The sequence below is a fragment of the Ambystoma mexicanum genome, chromosome 3q, assembly GCF_040938575.1.
Source record: "Ambystoma mexicanum isolate Mex_15411 chromosome 3q, UKY_AmexF1_1, whole genome shotgun sequence".
NCBI classification, from domain to species: Eukaryota; Metazoa; Chordata; class Amphibia; order Caudata; family Ambystomatidae; genus Ambystoma; species Ambystoma mexicanum.
The window spans coordinates 169,333,440-169,355,139 of record NC_090926.1 but is presented as its reverse complement, the minus strand read 5'-3'; the positions used below and the strand labels follow the sequence as shown (position 1 = coordinate 169,355,139).

At 45.0% G+C, this 21,700-nt stretch overlaps 1 protein-coding gene across 7 annotated transcripts in view; it reads left to right on the top strand.

Moving 5' to 3' along the window:
- SCN8A (sodium voltage-gated channel alpha subunit 8) overlaps positions 1-21,700 on the top strand; it is a 1,610,732-nt gene that overhangs the window by 1,430,758 nt on the left and 158,274 nt on the right. For all 7 annotated transcript variants that reach the window (XM_069653414.1, XM_069653412.1, XM_069653417.1 and 4 more), the window contains one exon: positions 16,537-16,590. In XM_069653414.1, coding sequence (XP_069509515.1) covers positions 16,537-16,590 — 54 coding nt within the window. The remainder of the gene's footprint in view (positions 1-16,536; positions 16,591-21,700) is intronic.

Genomic DNA, 21,700 nt, shown 5'->3' with positions numbered 1-21,700 from the left:
CTATAATCTGGATGCTTCCCACTCTAAAGAGCTTGCTTTTGGTAAAGCAGTGCTGTATTCAGCTATATAATATTAAAAATCTACTTCCTCCTCCAAAAATCTTTTAGACTGCTTTGGGAGTCTATCTAAGATGAGGAATACATTGGAGGAAACAATCCATTCGAAGAACTAGTTACTTACCAACTGGTAACGTTCTTTCGACTGGATGTTCCTCCAACCTATTCCTCATCGCCCTCCCATCCTACCCCTCTGCAGATTTTCCGGGGTTATTACCACTTCAACTCTCGTAAGGCTGACACCTGGCGACCTATACTATCTATACAGCAGTGCAAACGGGGAAAAACAGAACTGAGGCCAACGGCCGATGCGCGTGCTACTGGTATACCCGATGACATCACCCTCGACGGAGGCCTTTGAAGGACTTCGACTCGATGACATCGACGCACGTCGCCCTCTGCCGAGAAAAAAATTTGAAGCAGCTAAAGTTGGTCGAATATATCTAAGATGAGGAATACGTTGGAGGAACATCCAGTCAAAAGAACGTTACCAGTTGGTAAGTAACTTGTTCTTCTTCTGCGTAAACAAGAAACACACTTGTGCTGTTTATTACACTCTGGTGATTGCCACACACAATGCAGGTTATGCTCCACTCCTCCTGCAAATCTCCTATCAGTAGGGCAGCCCTCCTGCCACTCTTGTTTTCCCACTTCCGCATTAACTAGGTGCTGACAATGATTCTCTCCCACTTCTTTGGTTTTGGCAGTGTGGGTTTAAGCCAGTTGCTCTTGTGACCTTTATGTATGGGCAATATGTTCTACAAACATGCAGATTCTCAATTCTCCTCTCTTGGATTTGGCAATGTTTCTTCTTTTTATCTTGCCTTGGTAGAATCTCTTTTGGCTTTGGTAATAGCTTTGTTTGAATTATTGCCCCCTTGTTGCTGGCATTTAATCTGACCCACATACATACAATCACACCCTTCTGGTCTGATGGTGAAGTTATTTTTCTGCCGTCAGCTTGGTTTACTGAAGAATGATTAGTCTGCTTTATTTCACTTCAGTATTCAAAAACACTTTTTCTTTTCCATTTTACTCTGCTTATAGTGTCTCTGTGCTTAAGGAACCCAGAATTGGCCAGCGGGCGGCTATGGAGTAATCCGGTTTCACATTCTCTTAGAGTACTCCCCAGGTCTGGCGTGCTTGTCCATTCGCCTCACTGTCTCCAGGTCCTCTACTCCTGTTTTCCTTCACGGCCCGGCAACCTCTGCTTCTCAGCTTCCCACTGCCTGCGCCAGTCAATAAAAGAGCTCTCCTTACTCCCATGGCTCTCTGGTGCTCGCCTGCCACAGGAGCCCAAATAAAAACGGGGAAAGGGAGATGATGGGATATTTATAACATGCTTAATACCCAGAGGTTTGTAAGCATGGGCTTAGGGATCAAACCTGTGTTGCTCCGTGTCATCTTGCTTCCAAGGCGAGCACGTTGCCCCTGAGCTATCCTCACGAGACGAGCCTGTGAGCCAGCAATTTCATCAACACCTCAACAAGACACCAACCTGAAAGGAAATCACAACAATACTTGGAAAACAAGGCCAACAATAAAACACAAACCAAACCACATCTTTAAAATCCACTGCAACCTAATAAACGCAAGATCCATGTCAAAACATGCAACAGAGATTTTTGCCATCTCTGCGACAACGGCATTGACATCCTATTCATCACAGAAACATGGTTGGATGACAACTACAAAATCACACTCCAAAGCTGCCTCCTGACCAACTTCAAATGCCTTCGGGTAAACGGGAAAAATAAAAAAGGAGGCCTCGCAATAGCATTCAAAGAACACCCGAAAATAAAAACTGACGTACCTCTCAACATCAACAACTGCGAAACCATGGTTATGCACCTATCAGCGAATCCAAAAACAAACATCAAATTCATTCTGGTTTGCAGACCACCGACAAACGATGCAACCTTTGTCGACAACTTCATAGAAGCCATCACCAACATAGCCATCAAGCACGAACTTCTAATAATCCTGGGTGACTTCAACATCTTGTTTGAAGAAAAACACGCCAACTCCCAAAACTCACTAATTGGATAGTTAACAACCATAAAACTACAACAGTTGGTAAAAGGGGCAACACACTCGTCAGGACATACCCTTGATGCAATCTTCTCCAAGGAAAAACTTATCACCACAGCACCACCGATACCAATAATGTGGAGCAACCATCTCATCATCCCATTCGTGATCACACTACCAACTGATGTCCACATCCAGCCCCCCAAGCTCACAAACATCACGAAAAGAAACTGGAAAACTGTCAAAGCAAGCAACCTAATGGAACTGGAGAGGACCAAACCCTCAACTACAGAACTAGAGCTGGCTGACCTAGACGGAAAGCGGAGCTACTCCACAAATGGATTGCTGATACAATTGAAAACATTGCCCCGGAAAAACCATTCACCCCCTCAAAAAAAAGAGCAATGGCAAAATGGTTCATCCCGCTACTAAGCACCATAAAAAAGGACAACTAGAAGATGGAATTAGAATAGAGGAAAAAATACAACCGAGACAAAAAAATACTGTTCCTGAAACAAATCCACGCGTACAAGAATGAAATACAAAAGGCGAAGAGAAGTGATTATGATGACAAAATCACCAATGCCACCAATATAAAAAAAATGAAATGTTCAACAAAATTAAAGAAATGAGAAACCCACCTGGTTGTGACAACACTCCAACCCCCTCAGAAAAAATTTGCAACGACTTGGCAGACCATTTCAAGAACAAAATCAACGACATCTGACAAATCATACAAAACAGACCAACCAACCACAACACTCAACCAATTGGACCTAACGAAGAGCCACAGCACAAACTCCAAGCTTTCCTGAAATATCAGCAGAGGAATTTGCCAAGCTGGTAAAACACAGCAAGAAAGCAGGATCACCCCTGGATCCCCCGCCTCCCCCACTCCCTGCCATCTAAAAATCAATCCTCGTACAAGGAACGCCATCAGAATACTACAGAAACCTCCTAAATCTCTCACTCACAACAGGAACTGTACCAAGATCCTTCAAATCAGCATTTATCAAATCACTGTTAAAAAACACAAGTGGCAATGTGGAAGACCTCTCCAACTACAGACCAATTTCAAACATTCCCTACCCGGCAAAACTCCTAGAAACCTAAATATACAAATTAACCCAAGAACATGTAGAAAAACACCAACTGCTAGACCAACCACAAGTCAGTTTCAGACCCACAAGAGGAACAGAATCGGCACTACTATCCATCTGGGACGACCTAAAAAGAAACGCACACAACACCAGCTCTGATTCTGCTTGACCTCTCTGCAGCCTTTGACACAGTAAGCCATGACACCCTAACCAAAAGATTGGAAGGCATGGGTAAAACGGACATGGCCCCACCCTGGATGAAATCAATCCTAGCAGACAGAACAGAATCCATATGGATAAAACCCTTCAAATCTACTCCACGAGTTAACAACTATGGAGTACCACAGGGATCCTCACTATCACCACTATACTTCAATTTCGAAGGGATTGTGTCCTCCGACGTATTCCTCATCTTAAATATCTCCTTCCAGCTCTGCTGGCCTCGGAAATTTTTTTCTCTAGAAGGCGTCATCCTGGCTATAAAGGCCGCGCGCAGCGCCCGTTGCTCAGTTCCGTTTTTCCGCGCTTACTCAGTGCCTTGGAATACCGTTGCTCAGTTTTGTCAGGTTATACCTATTTACCTCGAGTTATTCGATCCGTACTCGATGGCTTCTTCGTCGGAACCGACAACTCCTCGATCCGGCTTCAAAAAATGCCGAGATTGTGGGAAAAAGATGTCGCTGACTGACCCTCACAGAGTTTGTCTGTGGTGTTTGGGAGCTGAACACCATTGTTCGGAGTGCGAGGACTGTATGTCCATGACAGCTAAGGCCCTGAAGGAGCGTAGGGGGAAGCTGGAGAAAGGTAAGACTTTTAAAGCTTCTTCTTCGTCGACGAAGTCGAGACATTCGTCTCCTCGTCACCATTCGCGCTCCAGATCTCGGAGTGGGTCTCATCACTCTTCGAGATCGAAGCACTCGAAAAGGAGATGTCGAAGATCCCCTTCTCCGTCTTCCTCTTCCTCTATTTCGCCAAAGAGAATCCTGTGCCCCACGAAACATAGTTCCCGGGCTGAATGGGAGGAATTCCGCAAAAATATGATGAGCGTTTTCGAGAAAGCGGCCTCGACCCCCTCGAAGACTGCCGAGAGCGATGCGCTGGTCAAAAGACCCGAAGGTCAAAAACGGAGCGAGTCGCAGTACCCGGCAAAGGAAACCTCTCGAGCGCGTCACGAACCCTCGAGTAGGACTATGACCTCCAAACCTTCCTCGAAGGTGCCGTTGATGAAGGTTCCATCGTCGCCGTCGACGAAGGTTCCGTCGGCGTCGAGGTCGATGTCTTCGACGCCGTTGTCGAAGGGACCTTCGACACACGAGTCTGTCGACTCGACGCCAGCTTCGACACCGGTGTCGACGCCAAGAAAAGTCATGGTTACTACACACCCAGTGACTATCCCCAGGTCCTCGACGTCGATGGCTTTGAGATTGTCGAGCAGAATCCCAATTCTGTCGAGGTCTTCGAGGCCTCCGCCTTTGTTTTTGACGCCACGCTCGAAGCCTTCGACGTCGACGACATCGATGTTTTCGAGGCCGATTATGAGAAGTTCGGCACCCTCTGCCTTGGAAATGGGGTTTACACCCTTTATGAGTTCAGAACAATTGAGAACTATGTCCTCAATTATGGAAGAGGGTGAATTATCTGAACAGGATGACACATTTGAGTTGCAGGGACCTGTAACCCCAATTAGAGAGGAATTTTCCTCTGAAGAACGCAGGTTAAAGGATCTTCATGATTCCTTATATGAGGCAAGTGGGTTAGACACCTCCCCTGAGGTGGAGTTTGCTAGGCCACACCCGGGGGAACATGCTGAAACCCCCTATAGAGCCTTAATGGCCAGGATCACAGAGTTTATGGGGTGGTCTGCACCTTCACAATCTTTCCAACAAGATGACCTCATGGATATTCTTGACAAAGGCCCACAGGAGGATCCTGTGGTGCCTTTTCATAAAGCTCTTCAGAGGAAGATTATGACGAACTGGGAAACCCCAGATGTCGTACCGACAGTAAATAAAAAACTGTCTACAAAGTACAGGGTATCCTCTACAGACCCGGAGTTTTTGTCTAAACACCCATCCCCAGAAAGTCTGGTGGTACAGGCAGCATCCTCTACCGATGTCAAGACGGCTTATCCAACCGTCCCACAGGACAGGGACGATAAAAAATATGATGCTATGGCAAAGAATGTTTTTTCGGCATGTAGCATGGCGTTAAAATCTGTTAATGCTACTTGCACCCTTGCTAGATTCAGCCATACACTTTGGGAGTGTGCTTCTACAGCGGCTGGCTGCATCCCGGAGGGAGAAGAAAGGGATGCGATACTGACTATTATACTGGACGGTAAAGACGCTATGTGCGAATCCCTCCATACGGGCATTGATTCGGCTGACAGTATCAGCAGAGCAATGGCGGCAAGTACATCAACCAGGAGATTCGCTTGGTTGAGAAAGTCTGGTTTTGGCCCAGATGTGCAAGCCAGGCTCTTGAACATGCCATTCGATGGCTCTTCTTTGTTCGGGAAAAAGGCGGATGACAGTTTAGAGAAACTGCAAACTTCAAAAGCAGCAGCAAAATCCCTAGGCGCTGCAATCCGTCAAACTCCCTTTCGTCCCACAGGAACCTCTGCGAGGGGCAAGTCCTTTCGCTTCTACTCCGCATTCGGAAGAGGTAGAGGACGGCCGGCTCAAAGGGGACAAAGAAGAACTACCTGAGGTGGACGGGGTAGATATTCAAAAGCCGCAGCAACAGCAGGTGCCTCTTTACCATCGGCATCTGCATCAGCTGCCCCAAAACCACTCTGTGGACTTCCCTCACAGGACACCTGTAGGAGGCAGGTTGACTCAACATCTGGCGGTATGGCAGGCTATCACGCCAGATGCTTGGGCATTGGAGACAGTTGCCCAAGGTTACTGCCTGCCTTTCCTACGTATACCTCAGTCATCCACCGGGGATCAGCTCTCAGAAAGCTCCAGATCCGCTCCTCTTGCAGGAAATTTTGGACCTGCTAGAGAAAGGTGCCATAGAACCGGTACCTGTAACGGAGAGGAACAAGGGCTGGTACTCCCCTTACTTTCTCATTCCAAAGAAAGACGGAGGACTGAGACCCATCTTGGACTTGCGAGAATTGAACAAATTCCTCAGGAAAGACACATTCAAGATGGTCACTCTTTCTCAGATCCTCCAGGACCTTCACTTCCAGGACTGGTTGGTATCTCTGGACCTTCAGGACGCTTATTTCCATGTGCCTATCCATCTCAAACACAGGAAATACCTGAGGTTCGCAATTGGCAACTCTCACTATCAATTTCGAGTGCTGCCATTTGGGCTGACCTCCGCCCCGAGGGTCTTCACCAAGTTAATGTCGGTAGTGGCGGCAAGTCTAAGGAGGGAAGGGATTCACGTCTACCCCTACCTGGACGATTGGTTGATCAGGGCTGTTTCTTCGGAACAAGCTCAGATCCAGCTAAATCACGTGTGCCACTCCCTTCACAGACTGGGCTTCTCCCTCAATTTAAAGAAGTCACAAATGATACCATTGCAGAGACTCCAGTTCATAGGAGCGATCCTGGACACTTCCCTGGGAAAAGCCTCGCCACCAGAGGTGAGGGCTCAAGATATTCTACAGATGGTTACCAAGTTCCAACATGCCCAACGTCTCCCAGCCTTCGACTTTTTGAGGTTGCTAGGCCTCATGGCATCCTGCATTTTTCTAGTGCCAGAGGCTCGCCTGAGAATGAGATCCCTCCAGTGGGCACTGAGGACTCAGTGGTCACAATTCTCAGGGAGAATGACAGATCTTCTTCAGGTTCCCGACAGGGTGGCTCGAGACCTTCAGTGGTGGGCCTGTCAGGAGAACATTCTGAAAGGAGAACAGTTTTGGCAACCCTGGTCAGAGATAACAGTATTCACGGATGCCTCACTCACGGGGTGGGGAGCCCACGCCAACGACTTGACCATCAGCGGTCGTTGGTCTCCATCGGAGTCCAGACTACATATCAACCTGTTAGAGCTGAGAGCCATCAGACGTGCGCTGAAGGCGTTCCTGCCAGCTGTACAAGGGAAAAACGTCCTGATAATGACGGACAACACGGTGGCCATGCATTACATCAACAAAAGAGGAGGCGTAGGATCACTACCCCTGTGCAGAGAGGCGATGCAGCTCTGGTTTTGGGCAATCCAAGAAGGAATCTCTCTATCGGCAGTTCACCTAGCCGGAGAGAAGAACTTGACCGCGGACGCTCTGAGCAGGCAGAGCACAGTCTCCCACAAGTGGGAGCTAGTTCAGGAAGTCCTTCAAGAGATCTTCGCCCTTTGGGGAACCCCTCAGGTAGATCTGTTCGCCACCAGCCTCAACAGGAAGTGCGATCTGTTCTGCTCAAGGGAATTTCCCCCGAGAGGAGCTCTGGGAGACGCGTTCATAGTGGACTGGGAGTTTCCGCTTCTGTACGCGTTCCCACCGGTCCCTGTCATTCCTCAAATGATCAGGAGGTTGAGAAGATTCCGGAGAACCATGATCCTAATTGCCCCGGATTGGGCCAGGAGAACGTGGTACCCGGACCTTCTAGACTTGTCCATCTGCCCTCCAATTCGACTTCCACTCAGAGAGAACCTACTCTCACAGAAGGGAGGTCAGGTTCTCCATCCAGACATCAAAACCCTCAACCTTCACGCTTGGCTTCTGAAAGGCTGAGGTACAAGGATTGGGACCTCCCTGATGATGTTATGGAGGTGTTGCTTTCGGCAAGGAGGCCAGCAACAAAGTCTTTATACCGCTGCCGTTGGAACAGATTTTGGAGCTGGTGTAGAGATCAGAATATCAACCCTTTTTCATGTGATACACCAATGGTTTTGTCCTTCCTACTATATTTGGCAAATTCAGGCCTTCAAGTTGGCACTATTAAGGGCTATCCATCTTTAAGCGCACTGCAGAAGAACCATCCTATTTCAAGTTACCCTTGGTAATACAATTTCTAAAGGGGTTAACCAATGTTTATCCCCCAAGACCATTCATCCCCCAAGACCATTCCAAGTTCCCCTATGGGATTTAAACTTAGTCCTAACTTTCCTGATGGGCACACCTTTCGAACCACTCCATTCTTGTTCTTTAAGATTCCTTACCCTTAAAACTGTTTTATTAATAGCACTTACATCTGCTAGAAGGGTGAGCGAATTACAAACTCTTTCTTGTAAACCCCCTCACACTATCTTTCACAAAGACAAAGTTGCCCTGCAAGTGAAGCCTAATTTCCTCCCAAAGGTGGTTTCTGAATTCCACATCACTCAGAAGATTACCCTACCATCTTTCTATCCTCCTCCTCACCCGGGGAAAGAGGAAGAGAGGTTACACAGGCTAGACCCTAGAAGGGCTTTAAGTTTTTACATCAGACTAGCCAGGATAAGACAGGTAGACCAGCTGTTTGTAGGTTACACAGGTCACAAGCTGGGGTTACCAATAACTAAGCAGACCATTTCCAGATGGATCATTCTAGCCATTCTGGAATGTTATAAACTGCCAGGAAAAGAGCCCCCTCAAAACCTTAGGGCTCATTCAACCAGAGGTATTGCAGCTTCATCGGCCCTCAAAAGAGGTGTGCCGGTTAAAGACATCTGTGCAGCCGCTACATTGTCGTCTGTCCATACCTTTACACGATTTTACAACTTGGATTCCTCCTCCAGTCAAGAGACTAGGTTTGGAAGGGCTGTATTACATTCTATTCATCAATAGAAGACAGCATGAAGTCAGTACTCCCTCCTCCAATAATAGAATACTGCTATGGGAGCCTATCTAAGATGAGGAATACGTCGGAGGACACAATCCCTTCGAAGAACAAGTTACTTCTTACCTTGTAACGTTCTTTTGACGGGATGTTCCTCCGACGTATTCCTCATCGACCCTCCCATCCATCCCCGCAGTTCTACTTCCCTTGTTGTTGCATCTTACGCTCCTTCAGGGTGATTAGTTTAGTCCAGAAAGGATTATTGTGGGCTACAAAACGGAACTGAGCAACGGGCGCTGCGCGCGGCCTTTATAGCCAGGATGACGTCAACGTCGAAACGGCAGCTGTCGAGGGACATCGACTCGGAGGACGTCGACGCGCAGCGCCTTCTAGAGAAAAAAATTTCCGAGTCCAGCAGAGCTGGAAGGAGATATTTAAGATGAGGAATACGTCGGAGGAACATCTCGTCGAAAGAACGTTACAAGGTAAGAAGTAACTTGTTCATCTACTGGACTCCAGTAATCAGAATCTTCAAAAAATACAAAATGACATGCTACAACTAAGCAGATGACACTCCAATCATCTACAAAATCGAAGACACTGAAGCCGATCACTCAAACCTAATTGAGTGTCTAAAAGAAGTCTTTAACTGAATGAATGCCAACAACCTGAAAATCAACCCAGGAAAGACCGAAATCATGATTATATCCAAAAACCAAGAGAACAGCACATACATTCCCTGGCCAACAGAAATGGGAACCGCTCCAACACCATCTAAGGTGGTAAAAAATTTGGGAGTCCTGATGGACAACACCCTAAGCTTGGAACCACAAATGAATGCAATAATCAAGAAATGCTTCTTCCTCCTTCACACAACAAAAAGAATCCTACCTTTCCTCTCCTTCACCCACAAACCTCTCACAATAGTCGCCCTAATCATGTCAAGAATCGACTATGCAAACAGCCTCTACCTCGGGATGTTAGAATATCCCCTGAAGAAACTACAACGCATCCAAAACGCAGCAGCCAGACTGCTCCTCAAACTATCCAGAAGAGACCAGATCACTCCTGCGCTACAAATACTACATTGGCTCCCAGTCAAGTATTGCATAACCTTCAAAACAATGTGCATAGCACACAGGGCAATCAGCAGACAGGGAGCTGAATTTCTACAAAAGGAAATAACAATCTACAAGCCAACGAGACTCCTCATATCAAGTAATGATATCCGCCTGGAGCCAAAACCAATAGGTCTAGAAAAAACTAGGAGGCTCCTCCTTCTCCCACCTGGCTGCAAAAACCTGGAACAACATCCCGAAAGAAATAAGAAACACCAAAGACCACCTACAATTCAGGAAACTACTAAAAACCTGGCACTTCAACACCGCAGAAACAAATTGAAACAACTAAACAACCAAACAGGAAACGCAGAGAACAGGGTGACAGAATTTAGGATGACACAGACAACACCCAGAAACAACTAAGGGAAAGTCCTACAATAATGAGAGAGACAACACTAGGACACAAGCGACAAACCCCACAAGGACTGAATTAGCACCCCAGCCCAATTCCATGCTACAACCACATCCCCTCCACGCTAGCAAGTGCCAATTATGAATGTTAACAGTTGCCATTTTTGGACAGAGCCATGGACGTTAGAATGCGCAGAGCCCAGACCAAGTTGTGAATGATGGCAGATGCCACGCCTAGACATAGCTACGAATGTTGGTATGTACCTTGCTTAGATGACAGGGTTGTGAGCGATAGCCTGCGTGAACAACTGGGTAGGATTGTGAATGCCAACCATTGCCACATCTGGATAGAGTAGTGGTTGTTGAGCGAAACCAAGTCCGCACTGCACCGGAATGGTACCGAGGCCAGATTAGGTAGGAATCACAAATACCAGCTAGTCGCACACATAGACAGATTCCCATGGTGGGCAGGGGCCAGATTTGGGCACAGATGTGAATATTGGTGAGCGTCATTTATGGAAGCAATAGTGAATATCGGCTGGTGCTGGAGCGAGATTGACATGCAGTGATGTTCACGCGCCACACCTAGAAAAATGTGGAAATTCAGCACATCGCCTATAGACAGCGATGCCAATTACCAATCCACTAACAATTTCACCCCTCCGCCTACACCTGTCAAACTCCAACCAGACACAACCACAACCCTATACCACAACAAACGCACAAATTTCACTACACTGCAACAACAAAACAAACCTCACATAGACTTGCACAACATCCCATGACGTCTACCAACCGTAAAACACCCCAAGCCCAGCGAACGGTGTTAAATGTGTTGAGGCTGCCAACAGCACATCACTGCTCTCTTGTACTTTTCCCACTTACTCCCACTAACTCACCCCCTTCCCATTTTAGAGCCGCGATAGGTTGTAGATAAGAACATCGGAAGAAATCTGCGAGTGACAGGTTGTTAGGTGAATAGTCAGGTTTTTAGGGCTTTGCAAAATGCCCAGTAGGATTCTTCTGCTCTTAGTGTCTGAGAGAGGGTATGCCGACGTTTAGCTTCACGGATGGGGAAGCTGGCGGAGAACCAATGGAAGATGGGCTGTGGAACAGAGCGCAAGGGTACCACAAGAAGGTATTTAGACATGTGAGAATGCAGCAGATCCAGTTGTACGTAACTCACAGAGCATACCTGACCCCTAAGAAAATTGCTAAGTTTAACCACGCAAGTACACAGACGTGCCCGAAATGTGGGGTAGTGGATGCAGGGATGGTACATATGTTTTGGGCATGTGGCAAAATAGGTAAATTCTGGGGAGAAATGGCCCACATCATGGTGGAGGGTACCCTGGATATGTGCACCCCCTGGGCATGCCTTTTGGTGGGTTCCCAAGGCCTCATAGAGCTAAGCATGTAAGCAAACTAAAAGACCTAGCATATCTCTTGGCTGAACGCAAAATAGCAATGAGCTGGAAGGCGCGTATGAGACAGTCAGCACAGGTGTGGTGGCAAGACTTAAAGAAATGGGCGGATGTGGAAACAAGGGTGTGGGAAGACACTAAGGGAGGGAATGGGGAAACATAGGATGGCGGACTGGACGATTGGAGGCAATTGGTGGCTGCAATATCCATACCAGATCATAACAGCCTGGGGTGCAATAGTCCCGAAGAGGAACGTAATTGCGGATAGAGCTAGGGGAAGCTGCAAGCGGAATGGAATTGTGCAATATATGCCAGGGGTAAGGGGGAGTTACGCGTTGGGAAAGGGAGAAAAAGAAACATAAAACTGTACGTGTAAGATATCTTTTACAATGGTTTGTTAAACTGTATGGTTATATGTTAAAAAATTAATAAAAACTGTTAAAAAAAAAAAAGGATGGGGAATCTGGAAACTCCTGCTCTGCTGCGCTTGTACCTTGGTCGTACCAGTCTACGGGTGTATGGGGTTCTGGTAGGTCTATCTGTTTGGTGCATAACTATTTTTTGGGTAAGAGGCATTGGGGCCGTTTTAGATATACACCTATGTGTGATAGCATGTGTCTTGAATAGGATTCTTTGGCGAATGGGAAGCCAGTGTGCCGCTTTCCTGGCGTCTGATATGTGATCATATCTATGTAAGTTTAGAGCAGCTCGTAGGGCATTTTTTTGAATAGTCTGGAGTTTGTGTAAGTTGTGTGAAGATGTACCTGTGAAAAGGGCATTGCAGTAATCAATCTTGCGCCTACAACCGCCCGAGCAATGGTAAGACAACTATCTTCAGATAAGTAGGATCTGGCCGCGATGAGGAGTTTGATTGAGTATGCTGCTGAAGAGGATATGGCATTAACTTGGCGAGAGAGAGAGGGTGGCATCTAAGTAGACACCCAGGGTTTTCACAGCAGGTGATACAGTGATCTTGGTGCCGTCTATGTCAAAGGCAGTGTATTCTGGCTCAATTATTTTTAGTACCGATTGAGGTCCGACTAAAAGTAGTTCGGTCTTCTCATCTCATCAAGGCAGAGGCCATGGGTTGCAATCCATGCTTGGATTTTGTGGAGTTTAGTAGGGCAGAGTCGTTGGTGTAGTTGCCTGATAATGGGAGTAGGATTTGTGTCGTCCGTGTAGTTGGTGTATCTTATACCGTGAACGTCTAGGAGGTCGAAAAGAGGCTTTGTGAAAATATTGTACAGCTCGGTGGAGACAGGGGAGCCTTGGGGGACTCCACAGTTGATGGGAGTAGGAGCCGCACACACTTGATCAGAAAAGACCTTCATGGCTCTGCTTTCTAGGAAGGAACTAATCCAGGCTGCTGCTTCTGGGCAGGCAGCTGCAGGGGTGAGGTGATGGCATAGAATACTGTGGTCTACTAGATCAAATGCGGCGTATAGGTCTAGGAGGAGCAGCAGGGCAGAGTTGCCTTTGTCTCTGATATCATCCATCTGATTTTTAGGTCGATTGACGGGTGCCTAAGATTTGGATCTGGACGTATGCAGCTCTGTCTAGTATTTTTAGAAGGAACAGTACTGTTGTGATCGGTCTGTAATTGTTCTGTATAGCAGGAACAAAGGAGTTTTTTTTTTAATAACGGTAGGACCCATTCTTCTTTAAGCAGGGAAGGTACTTTGCCTGTGGTGAATGATGCATTGATAAATGCTGAAGGTAAGTGCTAGCTGAAAAGATGCAAGTCTGCATGGGAGTTTAACATAATCCTGCTCTGTTGGCTTTTTTCACCTCCGCAAGACGTCTGGGGCAAATCAAGGCTCTCTCGTGTAGGCTGCCCTATTTGACTTTCACAAATCCAAGGGGTCCTTCAAACTAACCCGACATTTATGGCCTAAATTCCATCTGTATTCCACCTAAACGAGCCTATGGTACTACCAGTTTTCTTTGGATCTCCGTCCTCTTCTCTGGAATGCTTGCTGCACTCTCTGGACATTGTACGAGCCCTAAAATTGTAAGTTGGCCACATGAAAACCACTGTTTGTGGCTCGATTCGGCAGGCATGGGCAAAGCTCTTTCCAAAGCCTCCATTGCTTGTTTACTGTCCTCCCACATTTCCTTCTGTCATCAACTAGCTAACAGGCCTCTTCCAGGCAGGCCCAGAGCCCATTCCACCATGGGTGTGGTGGCTATGACCGCTTTCTTCTCTATTGTTCCCCTGCTGGATATTTGCAGAGGTTCCACATGGGGATCTATAAATACATTCACACGGCTTTACTGTGTTGACTGGGAATCCAGGGTCCGACAGGCAGTGCTATACAACCTGTTTGGGTAACGTAAGTGTTTTTTGAGGTGAGAGTTTCCTTCAAGTGAACTTTGCCTTTGCCCATTGTTGTATTGTGTGTGTACTGCTTTGTAATCTATTTAAACAGCATGTGAAACCTATGAAAGATCCAATGCTGTAGAAGTAATAAGTTACCTGTAACTCGTCTTTTCCAGCATTGATTATCTTTCAGAGATTCACATGCGACCCTCCCGCCTACCTCTCTTATGGCTCTTCTTGGCTTATATTGCCACGCTCACATGCACTTGCCAAATCTGAAGATGACCTGCAGTGGTGGAACTAAGGGAGACTTGTCATTTGGCTGAGTGCAATATGACCAAAAATGACTCTAGTAGAGCACTAAAGTGACACTAGTTTTAAACTTAAAACACAAACTGTTTCACTATGCTGAGGATTCCCAGCCTGACGACTGGGAATATTGAAACAGCATGTGAATCTATGAAAGATGTTAATGCTGGAGAACAGGAGTTGCTGGTAAGTGACTAACTTATTCCTTCTCTTGTTTTTTGTACTGTGAATGCTGCAAGCTCCTTAGCCAGTTTGGGATCTAAATGCGGTACTGTTGGCTCTATCATATAAGCCTTTTGGACCTATGGTCCTCAGATATCAGACTGCTCTCTTGGAAGATAGCTTTCTTAGTAGTGGTAATTTCAGCCACATGCACCATTGAGGTTTGAAGCTTTCTCTATCTCTGACCCGTAGACAATCTTCCGCAGGGACAAGGTGGTTGTGTACACATTTCTGTCCATCCCCTCAGATCGAGACTGTACAGACTCTTCATGCTTAAGATATTCCCCAGCTCTCAAATTTTGACTAGGTAGGACAAGAGCTTTTAGGAAGGGACGACCATATCTTCCTGGCAATTGGCAGTTCTTAGACAGGCAAGCAGCCTTCTGAAGCTTCCATTGCATAGTGGGCCGTCTCCTGCCTTTCAAAATTTTACATACTCTGAGTCAGGTTTTCCCTAGGGGTTTGCATGCCTGTGCGATCAGAGCAAAAGCCATGTCGGTGGCTTTCCAAAGACATGTCTTCTGGGGGATTATTAGCAATGTGGCCACTTGGATCAGGCCTTGTATTCTCTCGAGAGATCTTGCTCTTACCTGGAGCAGTTGTTGGTATTCTTCCCTAAGTATGGAGGAAAGGGCATGGGACGTAGGAGTAAAAGTCACTGTAATGACTACTGTACTGACTACTGTACTCCTAGTCCATAGTACCCTTCCCCCATATGCGTGCCCTTTATTCCCCTAATGAGATGTAGTTAGCTAACCGAACTCTTTGCGATGTTGGGGGTGAGAAATGGAACTGGCGGGTGCTGCCGGGAGGCAATCACATTTTATTGGAAGGACTTTGCTTTACAAAAAGGATATGGTCTCATAGCCATAGGAAAGACACCCAAAAATATGGATAAAAAGAGACTATGGAGTGTAGAACACTAGTACCTAAAGTGAGAAACATTACCCAACTATAGGGTGATGGTCCTCCCTTCTGAGTGGGTTTCAGCCCCATGAGATATTGGACATTTCATACAATATCATTATTTGTACCATTGAAATTGCCATAAAACTAGTAACTCTGCCACCTGGCATTCAGTTTTTGCCTTTCAGATTTGGTTCAGGGTGGGCATATAGTGTATTGGAACAGGTACCACTCCGTGTAGAAAGACTTTTGACCAGATGTGGAAGGTTTTAACCTCACCATTTACTCCTATTCCTCAGGAAATACCAAGCTTTGGTTGATGTCTCACTGCCAGTTACATAGACTTAAATCCATGCATTGAACTGCTATCTCTGCTGAACGCACTAAAGCAGTGCCTTTACATGACTGTCCATTCCATCAAATGATCCCCTTATCTCTATCCTCCCCCCCCACTCCAGTCCATTTTCTGTATATCTTTTGAATCATCTCTTTTTTCTGCATCATTTTCAAATGCCTACATGGCCTTGCTAACCCATCCCCACCCTTATCCTACTTCCCTTTACATTCCTACTTGCCCTCTTCGATCACAAGCTCAGTTTCTTCTGCCAGTCCCTAAACCACCTTGTGCTCAATCTCACTTTTGCTCCTTCTCCCTACCAGACCCTAAACACTGGGAATCCCTTCCCCTTCACACCAGATCCTCTTCTACCTACTTCAATTTCCACTCAAAATGTCAAACATTTTGTTTTTTCTACGGTCTTAAACCTTGTATATATGTTTATATTATCCTTTTGTTTGTGTACCGATTTTATTATGTACAGCAATTTGCCCAAAGTGCTTAACACATCAATAAACATAAATGTTTGCGAAGGAAGAGGGTCACATACCAAGCATGGTTAACTGAAATTGTACTAATAGATAATGTACTGTATGGCATATTTTCAAGAATTGGATTGACTGTGGACATCTTTTATGTTCTCAGGCTACTTTCAAGGGCTGGATGGATATCATGTATGCAGCTGTAGATTCAAGGAAGGTAAGCAATGCATACAATATGTTCTCATTTTATTAAACATAACCAATAATGTCTCTGATTTAAGACGTAAACAAAAACTCCTAAAGGTCAAAAGATCAGAGCACAGTAACGTAAAAGGGAAGGTGACACTTTTTTATTTAAACAAAAGGATTGTGAGTGAGCATGGGGGTCTGCAAATCCAGGCTGCTTCCCCTGTGACGCAGAGCGCTTCACAATCCAACGAATGGGGAACAAATATAGAGAAAGAATATTATAGGAACAATCATTTTGTTTGTTTCGCTTTAGAATTCATGACTGGGTAAATAGGGTTTGTAGCTGTAATTTGAAACTTGCCACATAAAAATATAACTTCAAGAAGTATTTATGTGGAGTGGTTCTCTTGTATATTTATGCTTTAGAGTTATGACACGAGTAAGAGTAATTGTGGTGATCAAGTTGTAATTGTGGAGCGCAAGGTGTCATTGTTGAGGTAAACCATCTTCCAATATTTCTGCATATAGAAGCCAAGACTGGACAAACTCTCTACTTTTAAGATGCACCTTGTGCGTAGAACTTGTATATTCCTGTAACAAGAGTTAGTACAGGATGTGAAAATTCTAATTTATTCGAGCTCTGTTGGCAAACCTACTTCCTTGAACTTTACATGTTTTCGTTTATGACTGGGTAAGTTGAGTTATGGAGGAATAAAGACTCAATAAAGAGAAATACTTTCATTTATTTCAAATATGTTTATATAAAGTATACATGATAGAAAAATGAGTTTACAAAAATACTCCAATGGCCAAAAGAAACCGTTTGAATGATCAAAGTAGTGAGTCAGTGGAACTCAAATGTTCATACACCTATTTGACATCCTTTCACTGCTGTAATAGCCGTTTACATTGATTGGCATTCACCACTTTTGCCTTCCATGCATTCTGTGCCTGAGCACAATCTGTTTTGCACGTTGTCTTTATTTGCGAATGTGCACCTGATCTCATAAAGGCTAAGAGCATAGGCACAATCAAATTCCTACATGGTTCTAGAGACATGCAAGATCAGTATACTGGCTGCAGAACTAAGTGTTGCACTGACTACATGCTTTCCCTCTTTCTCGATGAGCTTTCAATAACCTATCATCCTAGGGAAAGGTTAGATGGACTAGCTGCGACATGTCAGTGGATTTATCAGGCAGAGAAGTAGACTGTGTACAATACGGTGGATTAATTTCATTTTAAACGTTCGTATTTGTTATTATCTTAACATAACTTTTTTAACATCTGCCTAATACACCAAAAGACGAAAATCAGGGGCCTACTTAGCCATAATTCGTTTTCTTCAATCGATATCGTCCATATTTCGAATTTTGATGTAATGAGAAATGTTTGCAATAATCTCCTTGCAACTAATGCTCTTTAAAGATGGACTCTAATGTGGTTGTGCCACGGTTTTGTAGCTACAAGCTGTGCGCACGTATTTGGAGACATCCATAAGTCCCAGGCCCTTATGAAAAAGAGTGTTATTGTGTGAAGCTGGTGCAGTTATTGACTTCTACTGGGCTTTTCCACATTAAAGTACGAGAAGAGAACAAATCATCATCTTAATTCTATAATAGATGAGTCCAATTATTTGCTATTTGCAAAGTAACTCCATCTTCTTTTTAAATTTTGTATCACAAGACCACAAAAAGAACACCCGACAATTTCTGACTAGGTTTCATATACCAAATGGACCATACAGTAGGACAATTTCTAGTTATACGGGAGCACACATTAATAGAAAATAGGCCGGTGATTAAAAAGTGAAAGCTTTCTGTCACATCTGCTTCTTTGCTCCATGATGATGGGATCACTTAACTTGTGAACTGCCCATTTGGGCACACCCACTCGCCTACATCCTCCTGCACAATGAGCAAAGTCAGAGACACAGGCAAAGGTCTGCTAACTTACAAATCCTCCTTCCATTGCAAAGCATTCCACCAATCCCTCCAAATCCTTCACCTGTGGATGGACAGTCGACACGACAAATTAGCAATCCAAAATAAAGAACTCCTTTGATGCTTCCACCTTCATAGGCTAGGAGAATTATATAGCTTCATGGCAGATCTTCCTCCCAATCACTGCTGAAGTCAAGCGAAATTCATTTAATTTTGTCATAGGTATAGTCCCAATGCAATGTCGGTTGAAGCCCTCGGAAGGATCGAAATCCGGAGTACAGGAAAAAAGTAGGGGGTGTTAGTATGTGTATGTGAATATAGCTGTTAAAGGTTACGTGGGATGGCCAAGTCCCGTCTACCCACCCATGTTTATTGTCACGTGGTTGGGTGGAGATATGTATACTAAAGGGGGGGTGAAAGAGGATAGTCATTATGTGTGTAGCTAGAGTTTGAATTTATTGTTGTGAAAGGTAGATCCATTCTTATGGCAGAGATGTTGGGCAGAGTGTTAGTAGAGTTGTGTGAAAGCAGATATGTGTGGAAATGAGGCGCCTTTGGCTAAGATTCGAGGTTGTGGAGTGCAATGGGAAATTGTTCGCCCTCTGGGCTCCATCTAAGTAGCATGAAACTGCCCACTCTCAGTATCCATTTAAGTGCAATATTTTGCACACTCTCAATGTTCCTCTGAGTGTGATATGCTGCCCACAAACAAGTCAGTCCGACTGCAATACATTACCCCCATCAAAGAGTTCAGGTGCAGAGAGGAGGCCCACCCTCAATGCATTAAAGAGTAATACATTGCCCCCACCCCCAAGCAATCCGAATTCAACACATAGTCCACCCCTAGATTCATCCAGGTGCAACAAATTTCGCGCCCTTACAAATCAATCGAAGAGCAATATATTGCCCACACTCAGTGTTCATCTAAGTGAGTGCAATACGCTGCCCACTCTGAAGTCCGTCCAACCGCAATACGTTAACCCATCCAACAGTTCAAGTGCAGAGACAATGCCCGCCCTCAAAATGCATTAAAGAGTAAGACATTGCCCACCCCTAAACAATCCAAATGCAAAAATGTGCACTCTTCTTAAGTTATGTGGCTTTAATGAGGCCCTCACAAGTGGATGAGCACCTAACAAATAGTCCGACCTTTCCAGTGGTTAGCAATCACTAGGAATGAGGAAACATGGACCTCAGTTCTTTTTATGCCCACTTAAGCTGCTACTACGGTATGAAGTAGTTTATGGGTTGATGGATTTAGGGTGCACTGCTTTTTTTGGAGTGCTATCAGAATTATCCTGGAACAGAAGAACAATATTGGAAAGCATCAGGGTGTTGTTTCCTCAGAGGTTTACAAGACGTACTTCCCAGACCTAATCCCATCACAACTGTTGAACACTTATAAGCAAGAATGTACACATGAAAATGACATTGATCATTTTAAATGATTAACCACTGGGGAAGTGATGCATAGAATTAATATCGCCCCTATGCTAGGCTGGGTGTAGGGCTGCACACATTACTTCCCTCAAGCATGAGGATTACAGCCAGTGAGACATCCCCTCTCTTCTTCTCCCTCCTTAATTTCATCTTTGGTCAAAAATGTAATTTATTTGTATTTATTTTATTTATTTGAATTTATAAAGCCTGCATTGGCCCTGAGGCATTGTGGCGCTGTTACAGAAGATTCACTTGAATACAGATTACATGGGAAGAAAACTGATAGGAGATAACATTACATGGTTCAAAGCAATAATACAGTAGGTATTTTCCATGGTTACAGGGGAACACCTTCAAGTACAATCTAGTTGAAGAGCTTTGTTTTCAAGGCTTTTCTGAACACAGTGAAGGAGGTTTCATTTCTGAGTTTGATTGGTAGTGAGTTCCAGTTTTTAGGTGCTAACACCGCGAAGCTGGCACCTCCGGTTTTGGCTCTTTTGAAGGAAAGGACTGACATTTGGTGTGCGTATTGGGCACGTTTAGGTCTGTTTGCAGGCACCTGGTGATTTCGTCTGACAGATAAGAGGGTGCAGACTGAGAGCGGCATCTGTGTGTGATGGTCTTGAACAGTATGCAATCTTTGACTGGGAGCCAATGGGCGTCTCTTCTGGCCTGAGAGATAGGCTCTCTCCTAGGAATACTTAGTGCCGCTCTGAGAGCATTATTTTGCCTGATATGCAGTTTATTGAGATTATTGGATGAAGTGCCTAGGAGCAGGACTTCACAGGGCACATTTGGGGCATAGGACTTGAAGACTTCACAGGGCAAATGTGCTGCTAACTGCATGGGTTTACCGCATCACTGCATATATGCTTTATAACCTTCACTCTAGCCTTGCCCCATCATCCTTTGTAGAGATTGTGCAACCTAAACCCACACAGCAGTTTCCCTCTTTCGAATGGATTGTGTTCTCCCACATATTCCTCATCTTTGACATTCAAGTCTTCCTGCAGCGTGCTTCATTATCTTTTTTTCATAGGGTCGAGCGTCATCCAGCATCGAGTCTTGGTCCTCGATGGACTCCGTAGCATCCCTCGTGACATTGACGCTGGTATACGTGCTGACAGTTACCACAGTTCAGTTCTTTCCGCAATGCTGCCAGTGATGTAATTTCACCAAAATGTCTGGGGTAGAGGAAGTGATACCACACAACCCTAAACCTCTGATGACATCACAGGAAGTGATGTCATTTGACCCCACCCCAAAATGACATCACAGGAAGCGATGGAACCCACCCTTTCACCCCTTGACAAAACAGGAAGTGGCATCACATAGCATTGTTCCTAATTACAGTACAATAAATATGGTTACGATATCACTGTAATGTGATATACATTTCATACAAGAATGAATCATCATATGTATTAATATCAGTGTGTGTATAGGCCCATATTACCAAATTACTGTGAATGCAAGCAGACGTCCAGGGCCAAATGATAATGATGTTTTATTATAAAGCACTTACGCTTAAGTGCTTTATATAGAACAAATACACATGCATTATCACCCAACCTGTGTTGGTACTCATTTATAGACCTCGGTTGAGTTGGTCTTGCAAGGATTCGAACCTGCAAATCACACACACATTACAGCAGCGAGTTTCAACCCACTGAGCTATCTTACCCGCTATAGCTATCTTAGCGGCTATAGTAAAATGAACAATTACATATCTGAATGTTCTCAAAGTCAGAAAGC